The sequence below is a fragment of the Pempheris klunzingeri genome, chromosome 6 (assembly GCF_042242105.1).
Source record: "Pempheris klunzingeri isolate RE-2024b chromosome 6, fPemKlu1.hap1, whole genome shotgun sequence".
NCBI classification, from domain to species: Eukaryota; Metazoa; Chordata; class Actinopteri; order Acropomatiformes; family Pempheridae; genus Pempheris; species Pempheris klunzingeri.
Window position 1 is genome coordinate 14,147,570 of NC_092017.1, and position 9,140 is coordinate 14,156,709.

Here is a 9,140-nt window from a genome sequence, read left to right on the forward strand (position 1 = left end):
AGGAGGTGGAGGGGAGTGCTGGTGGTGAAGTGTGTGGGGGGGTTTGGTGTCGGCGAGGGGGGAGAAATGGATACAAATGGGCAGATGGAAGGACAGAGATGAAGGAAAAGTGGAGGAGGTTAGTTAAAGACCTGGTGGAGTGATAGAGTAAAAAAGGGTGTCTGCGATGTGCTGGACTGGACGGCTCCCTGTCAAAAAAGAGAGAAGGGTTGGCAGGACGGGAGGGGGGCAATGCTGTAGCCAGGAGCCAATCCTGTCCGTATGAAGCGGCTGGTTGGTAGATGGCGAGTGGTGGCGGTGGTGTGGCGAAGGGCGAACGGCGGCAGCAACCATAAGAGACCTGAGCTCAGCTTCCAGCTCAGCAGTATTCCCTTATTATTCCCAGAGGTTCAACTGCAGAGACACACAAGTAGCAATCTTCCTCCTCAGCCACAGCCGGGGGAGAGGAAAAAAAAAGAAAAAAAAAAAAGAAAAAGCGCCTTACTTGCTACTTGCTCATTCGTTTCCAGAGGAATCTGTCTAGCTTGCAGTGGAACAAATCTTGTTTATCTACAGAAATACATGTCATTCCAACTTCACACAGCTTGGAGAGGTTCCACAGGACGGGAGAAAAGGCTCAGATGCACACAGCGCGTTTTGACATTGTGTAGATGCCTGTGTGCATGTGTTTCCTGGCATTAGAGCAGACCAATCCAAGTGTTTAAAAGGCGGGGAGGGCAAGAGGAGTGAGAGAGAGAGTAAGAGAGAGCAAATGAACAGGAGGGATGGATGCAAAAGAGATCACAGAGAAGAGAAAGCCAATTATGGCAACACAGGGAAGAGGGGGCATAAAAGAGGACAAAATTTTAAAAAAGGCTTGTATCTCACCTTGGAAATGAAAAGTCTTCTGGTCCACAGTGATGGTGAATGTGCTGTCGTCCTCGTCATCGATGCCGATCACAGCTCCCTGGGCCGAGAGAGAGAGGGGGAGAGAGAGAGAGGGAGAGAGAGAGAGACAGAGAGACATAGAGAGAGAGAGAGAGAGAGAGGGAGAGGGAGGGAGGGAAAAAAGCAGGCAGTCAGACAGCAGGACACGTCATAGCCCACTTTCCATTTCTATCCTCATGCCCTCCACATGTTCCAGCAGTCCCTCACTGGCTCCCTTTTATAAATTACCCTTGGTCCGTCTCAGTGCCACACTCAGTCCCCTTCAAAAGCTCCTCTTGCCTTATCATCTCTTTCTCACAATCACTCTGTGTTTGTCTCTCTCACACTCACATCTGAGTGCAGCCTTTTGAAACATGGGAGAGAGGAAGGGAAGGGGTGGAGGAGGAGGAGGAGGAGGAGGAGGAGGTGGAATTTGGGAGCGTGAAGGAGGAGAGAAGGCAGTGAAGGGTGGAGAGAAACAGACACTGGGGACCAGCAGCTAGCAGCCAACAGGAGAAAAAGAGCTGCAGAGAAACGGCCTGTGGCTAGCTGGGACATTAGCTCCTAGCAACAGAAACAGGGTGTGTGACTCACAGGCAAATAATAAAAACAACGACTAAAGAGGTGGATAAAATAATATGAACAGCTGAAAATGTTTTGCAGACCGGTACAATAGCTATCCATAAATTCTACCATTTAGAAACTTATCATCTTTAAATAATAACTAATTGCAGACTCCCAGTGAGGTGAACTATATTCAAAACAAATAACACCACTGACTGCAGTACTGCACATTACGATTCATTTCACCATTTTCATTAATATTTTCATTTTCTGTATGTACAGTATCTTGTGATGTGAAGAAGAACAGTTCTCAGATCAAAACTAAAATACTAACTATTAGAGACAAGTTGGTCTATAATCAGCAACTGGAAATTGAACGCTTGAAAAGATCATTAGTGTATTGATGTGGCACAAAACATATTTCTTAAGAAAGAATTTATCAGACATAAATCCAGGTAATAGCTTATAACGTTACCTGAGACATACAAAGAGACATCTCAAGGATCGAGTAAGTTAAAGTAATGATGTCTTTTAAATGTGGAAGGAGCAGAAAACACTGAGCAGCCCTTGATGGGGGGAGCAGAGGGAAACGGAAACATACTGGATTTTCCTTTTTAATGCAAACGGTACATCCAGATCTGCATGAAGAGACTGATTAAAAGTGCTCTCTATAAACGCTGTTAAAGCCTGTCTCATGTTCACCACGCAGTGATAAATCAGCTGATATTGCCAACTGTTTCCTATGACCTATCAAAGAGCACCTTAAGAATATTTCTTCTCTTTGGCCTCATTAGTTACTGTTAAGTTCATCGACAATGTCACCAAAAACTGACACACACACACACACACAATGCTTCAGTTTTATACTTATATCTCTAAAAGGGATAAATAATTACTTGCCTTATGTTACTTGGAAATAGTCCTACAACAGCTAAGAGAACACAACATTAGAGGCTACATTAGATGCTTCCACCCAAGACTGGGTGGATATCAACAAATAAATGTACCACAATAAACTGGAACACTCACTGAAACCTCTAACCTTTGACTGCAGGTCCATAAATGACCCTGGATCCTCTTTTCATGTAGTTTCGGATGATACTTCCTCTTCAGTGAGATATGCAGAAACATTTTCAGGGTTTTGGGCAACGACTTTTGTCCTACACAGGTGTGGTGGCATAAAACATGACTTTCACCTATGTATCCGTGAGAAACTGTGCTTCCTTTTGATTATGAGATTCTAGCACAAGAACGCTGCTGGGGGTCTACACGTTAAAACATTTATAAAAGTGTACTTGGTGTATTTGGATGAGGACGAAAAGCCCAGCCCGACGTAATCTTTTACAACAAGTCAAGGACAGAATAAAAAGGTCAAGTAAGCAGTAAAGATTTCAATAATAAGATCTCCTTCAACTGAATCACTTCACAACTGCAGCAACAAATGTTGAGTCCTGAGAGTTTCATAACATGACAACTTGAACCAATGAATGTAATCCTACCTGTTGGATTCTCTCGGGGACAAATACACAAAAACACTGTCAATAAATGAGAGCTGATTCTTTCAGTAATGCAAATTCAGTCCCTTAAAAACCCCACTGCAGGATGCATCTCCCCCTCCTACAATCTAAAGGATAAAACAGATATTGCAGGAGGGAAAATGCTGCCATCTAGTGGACATTACTCAACACTGAAACACATTGTAATGCCAAGAACCTTTACCTGGCAAGGTAAGAAAGTGGAGCAGTAGAGCTGTGGATATCGCTGCGGGAAACTATTGACACCTTTTGAACAAAGCCAACAAATCAGTCAGTATATCAGATGAAAAATGCACACTACTGGGTATAGGGTGCAAGCCTTTTATGGTTCAGGGAGATTCTACTGACAAAGCAAACCTTGTCAGAAAGGCTTACACGGGAAGTGTTGTGCTGCACTCGGGACAACAACGCTCCGAACATGTGGAAACTATTCCAGCAGGCCAGCAACTCAGCCAGCCATGCAGAGTATGCATTCAGTTTATCAATTTATCACAGACAATTGTCAGGAATAGGATGCTGGGAATCTTACCCTGAGTCGCACACAGCCTCTTCTGGATCCTCGCATCATCTTGTCCTTTGACTGTAAAACAACAGCCGAACAAATTAGGGATTAATACAAATCAATATGCAGGGTAGAAATCGCCACAGTCCTTTACAACTTATGCTTCAGCCTGTCTAAGATGGTGCTTAAGAGGCCACTGAGGATATTTTAACGCATGATGGAAGAGATGCACAGGTTTTACTAAGAAAACGAAAAACAGCTGAATTCCATTTAGCTGTTTCAGTTTCAGGGTCCTGATTTTGTCCATGCAGTCTCACTGTGGCTTACTGGGACACGTGAATAAGACTGATCCATCGTTAATGTTATTAGTAACACCTTTGCTTTATCTGCTGTGAACAAGGCCTTCACAGATTTGATGCACATCTGCAGCGTGATGTTTCAATTATATTAGCAGCATTTAACTCAAATCACTATGGAGACATTTGAACAGACCAGCTCCACATTATGTACAAGGCCAATTGCAAATACACCACACAGTCAGGCAGTCCTGTATGTCGTAAGGCTATTAATATCTAAGAGCACTTTGGTCCAACTAAAGTTTCAGAGTCTCTGCTCCTAATAAGAGTCAAGAGAGGAAACTCTTTTAAGTTTTAGAAGAAAATATGAACTAAAATCACACCGTGGGTGAAGGCAGAGGCGGTGACTTAAGTTACATCACTTGAACCAACGTCTGACACAAACTAAAGTTTAGTTTGCTGTCAACGCATGCTGTATGACGTCAAGTTTTTTTCCTATTTAACTGCCTCAATTGAAAATGTTGATGCATGTTATAGCTCAGATTAGGGCTGCGAGTAACTATCATCTTTTCTATCGATGAATGAGCTGATTCTTTTCTCATTTAATTATTCTGGCTACAAAAACATCAGACAGTAGTTAATATTAGTAAAGACAGACGGCCTCCAGCCTATAGCCAGGTTCTGTTTGAGGTTTCTACCCATTAAAGGAGAGTTTTTCCTTGACGCCGTCGCTAAAGTCGTACCCGTTGAGTCTCTGTAAATTACAGTACAGAGTACAGTCTTTTATGAACTAATTTATATGGATCATGAGATCGCTTTTGTTGAGATTTGGTGCTATATAAATAAAACTGACTTGTCTATTACCTATTCCAATATCTATGAAGCGAACATGATATATTCAGATTTCTTGTTTTGTCTGCCCAACAGTCTAACACTAAAAGATATTCAGTTTATTATCTTTACAGAATGAAAGAAACGCAGCAAACTATCACATTTGGCGGACACCATGAAAATGTTGGCATGTTTGCTTTGAAAAGTGACTTAAATCTTCTGCCAATCTACGAATCAGTTCACTGATTCAGTATTAAACTACTTCTGGGTTCTTGTTCTGGTTTGACTTGATGTTTTGCATTTCTCGGGCTGTCCATTAAAAGAATGCGGGTCCTTTTAACAGTTTAAACAGATCTGTTTACACCTCTGGATCAGTGGGGCTTTGCCATGAACTGAACAGTAACCTGCAGGTTAATTTTCACACCTCAGCTGGCACATCTGGACCATCACACTGAGCAAAACCCTCCTTTCATCAGGGCTTCACATTTCCCTCACACACCAATGGACAGCCCCAAACACTACTATTGCACAAGTAAATAACATAAATTATTGCTTTGACGACTCAGTCAACTTTCTGAGAAGAGTGGGGCAGCTCTTAGTTATCTGTCTTACAATTCTCTCTCACAGAGCGACAGTTTCTTGTCTTTTCTCTCGACATTGCTAATCAGAGTTCAGTTCAATTAATCACAGATCTCACTAGCTGTTAGCAGCCCCTGTCTCCTCCCGCGGTGTCTTAGTAGCTATTTAGGTAGAAAACCAGCGAGTGTCGGCCTCTTATTTAACCTGCGGGGACAACTGTCGTCTCACCAACATGCACCATTATCTCTGTCTCTCACCTAATCCTGTAAACTATTTTAAAACAATGCTGACGAGTCGGTGTAGTTATTTTAGCTTTTAGCTTTAGCTACATTAGCGGAAGTGTGCAAAGAATACTGTCATTCGATTGGTCAGCTGGTCCTGAAGGAGCGTTGCTATTGGCCGACGTACGTATCCGTCATCAGAGGGACTGTCCTCCGGTGCCAGCTGAGACTCCCAAACTCCTGACAAACACAAGGCCCTGATCCACCCGGGTCTGACAGCCGGACACAACTTCCCCCCCCTGACCTCCCGGCCGGACCGGCCTCGCACCTGCAGCCCGTGGAGGTGAACCTACCGTATAGTATGACAGCAAGCCGGCGTTGTAGTCCAAAACGAACCAACGGTACTGCCAGCCTTTCATAACGTTAGTCCACTTGCTAAGCGGCCCCTCCATGATGGACGCCATCTTTGCAATAGGCTACGGTCGGGGAGGAGTCGGATAAGGTGTGGGCACGCGTCACGGGTGGGATGCTGCTGCTGATGAAGATGATGGTGATGATGAGCCCCACATCAGGGATGCATCAGCTACCCCATAGATGAATTTAATGGTGGAAGAAATATTCAAAATGATTAACCCAAGTATGAGACTCTGTGTGGTATACATATATTTGTTGCACTGCCTGTCCACACCATGCTATTGCCCCTTCTCACCTGTTCATGATCATAGATCATATTGCATATACATGTTGCATTGCTGCACAGCCATCTACATTGCAAATCATTAATTTTCTCATTGATGCACTCTTGCCTACCACACACTTTATTCCTATATTTTAACCATCTTGTCTTATGTCTCAGATTATATATCTCAGATTTATATTTTTTATAGGCATTGTCAGAGGGAGCCTGAGAGTTAAGAGTTTCATTGCCAGTGACTGCTTCACTGTAATTGTGGTGCACGTGACATAAAGACATAAAGGCCCCTCTGTCATTGGGTCAGCATTATTAATGCATGGTCATATAAGCAGTACTTTAATGCAGTGGCTGGCCAGGGTGGAGTTAATACATCATACAGTGGGGCAAAAAAGTATTTAGTCAGCCACCAATTGTGCAAGTTCTCCCACTTAAAAAGATGAGAGAGGCCTGTAATTTTCATCATAGGTACACTTCAACTATGAGAGACAGAATGGGGGGAAAGAATCCAGGAAATCACATTGTAGGATTTTTAATGAATTAATTGGTAAATTCCTCGGTAAAATAAGTATTTGGTCACCTACAAACAAGCAAGATTTCTGGCTCTCACAGGCCTGTAACTTCTTCTTTAAGAGGCTCCTCTGTCCTCCACTTGTTACCTGTATTAATGGCACCTGTTTGAACTGGTTATCAGTATAAAAGACACCTGTCCACAACCTCAAACAGTCACACTCCAAACTCCACTATGGCCAAGACCAAAGAGCTGTCAAAGGACACCAGAAACAAAATTGTAGACCTGCACCAGGCTGGGAAGACTGAATCTGCAATAGGTAAGCAGCTTGGTGTGAAGAAATCAACTGTGGGAGCAATTATTAGAAAATGGAAGACATACAAGACCACTGATAATCTCCCTCGATCTGGGGCTCCACGCAAGATCTCACCCCGTGGGGTCAAAATGATCACAAGAACGGTGAGCAAAAATCCCAGAACCACACGGGGGGACCTAGTGAATGACCTGCAGAGAGCTGGGACCAAAGTAACAAAGGCTACCATCAGTAACACACTACGCCGCCAGGGACTCAAATCCTGCAGTGTCAGACGTGTCCCCCTGCTTAAGCCAGTACATGTCCAGGCCCGTCTGAAGTTTGCTAGAGAGCATTTGGATGATCCAGAAGAAGATTGGGAGAATGTCATATGGTCAGATGAAACCAAAATAGAACTTTTTGGTAAAAACTCAACTTGTTGTGTTTGGAGGAGAAAGAATGCTGAGTTGCATCCAAAGAACACCATACCTACTGTGAAGCATGGGGATGGAAACATCATGCTTTGGGGCTGTTTTTCTGCAAAGGGACCAGGACGACTGATCCGTGTTAAGGAAAGAATGAATGGGGCCATGTATCGTGAGATTTTGAGTGAAAACCTCCTTCCATCAGCAAGGGCATTGAAGATGAAATGTGGCTGGGTCTCTCAGCATGACAATGAACCCAAACACACCGCCTGGGCAACGAAGGAGTGGCTTCGTAAGAAGCATTTCAAGGTCCTGGAGTGGCCTAGCCAGCCTCCAGATCTCAACCCCATAGAAAATCTTTGGAGGGAGTTGAAAGTCTGTGTTGCCCAGTGACAACCCCAAAACATCACTGCTCTAGAGGAGATCTGCATGGAGGAATGGACCAAAATACCAGCAACAGTGTGTGAAGACTTACAGAAAACGTTTGACCTCTGTCATTGCCAACAAAGGGTATATAACAAAGTATTGAGATGAACTTTACTTATTTTCCACCATAATTTGCAAATAAATTCTTTAAAAATCAGACAATTTTCTGGATTTTTTTTTTTTCTCATTTTTTCTCTCATAGTTGAAGTATACCTATGATGAAAATGACAGGCCTCTTTTTAAGTGGGAGAACTTGCACAATTGGTGGCTGACTAAATACTTTTTTGCCCCACTGTACTGATGGGTAGTTTTACCTGTAATGATGCGTCATATTTTATTTACTGATCATGTTTTGTATGTAAATTCTTAGTCTGAATTGTATCTACTGACTACAGCTACAAGACAAATGTAGTGGGTTTAAAAAATATAAAAGTATAAATTAGGGCCAAAATACCTCAAAAAGCAGTTGGGTAAATGGTCTTAGTTACTTTCTACCAAGAGATAATTCAGAATCAGTAAGTATCACATGTATTTGCTACAGTCAACTTTCACTCCCGTCATACAGTCATAAATTAATTTTAAAACATTTATCCAGGGTCTACTTAAATATGTACAAACCACAGAGACTCTAATACTCCCACAGCTTTGTCCTCCTAAGCTTCTAGAGCTTAATAAGTGAAATAATTAGTCAGTCAAGAGAAAATTAATCAGCAATAGGTTTGATAACTATTATTAACTGTTTCTTTTTTAAAAAGCAAAATGCCAAAAAAGTCATTGTGACTGTGAATATTTGTTTCTTAAGTCCTGTGAGGTGATACCTTGTGGTTTTGTATTATGTTCTGACTAAAGAAACCATCTGAATATGACAACGTGGGCCTTTGAAAAGTGTGATTTGTCACTATTTTCTATCTTGAACGATTACGCAATTGATCAACAAAAATAAATCATAGTTAGCAGCAGCTGTAGTAGCTTTTATTTATTTTATTCAGCTGCATAAAAAAGTGTTTGGAGGCAGATAAACAACCAAAACTGAAATAGTATTCATCAATATCTTTATTATTTACAATAGGCTTAACACTGATAAGCAAAACTTCACAGTAATATAACGTGAGCTTTAAATAAAAAAAAGAAACACAAAATATATATTTTGTACAATAAAAAAGTTAATGTTAACATCTCTGCCATTTTTCATCCCTGTTTAGATTCACATATTCCGTTATTGTGTGTGTTGGTTTAACATTGCACTCGTACAACTGAAGAAGTGGCCTTTGGTATAATGATGTGTACACACGCTCAGAGCTGTTCTCCAAAACAGGGAGATCGGAGGAAATAAAAATAAACAGATATACAGAATAAATGCA

The 9,140-nt window shown here is 41.9% G+C and overlaps 1 protein-coding gene across 1 annotated transcript in view; it reads right to left on the minus strand.

Annotated features, from left to right (window-relative positions):
* osbpl9 (oxysterol binding protein-like 9) overlaps positions 1-5,899 on the minus strand; it is a 32,420-nt gene extending 26,521 nt beyond the window's left edge. Inside the window, exons 1-3 of the mRNA XM_070831651.1 lie at positions 5,788-5,899; positions 3,535-3,585; positions 868-946 (exon numbers count right to left, since the gene is read on the minus strand). Of these exons, the coding sequence (XP_070687752.1) occupies positions 868-946; positions 3,535-3,585; positions 5,788-5,898 (241 nt within the window). The 5' untranslated portion in view covers position 5,899. The remainder of the gene's footprint in view (positions 1-867; positions 947-3,534; positions 3,586-5,787) is intronic.
* Between the last annotated feature and the right edge of the window lie 3,241 nt (positions 5,900-9,140).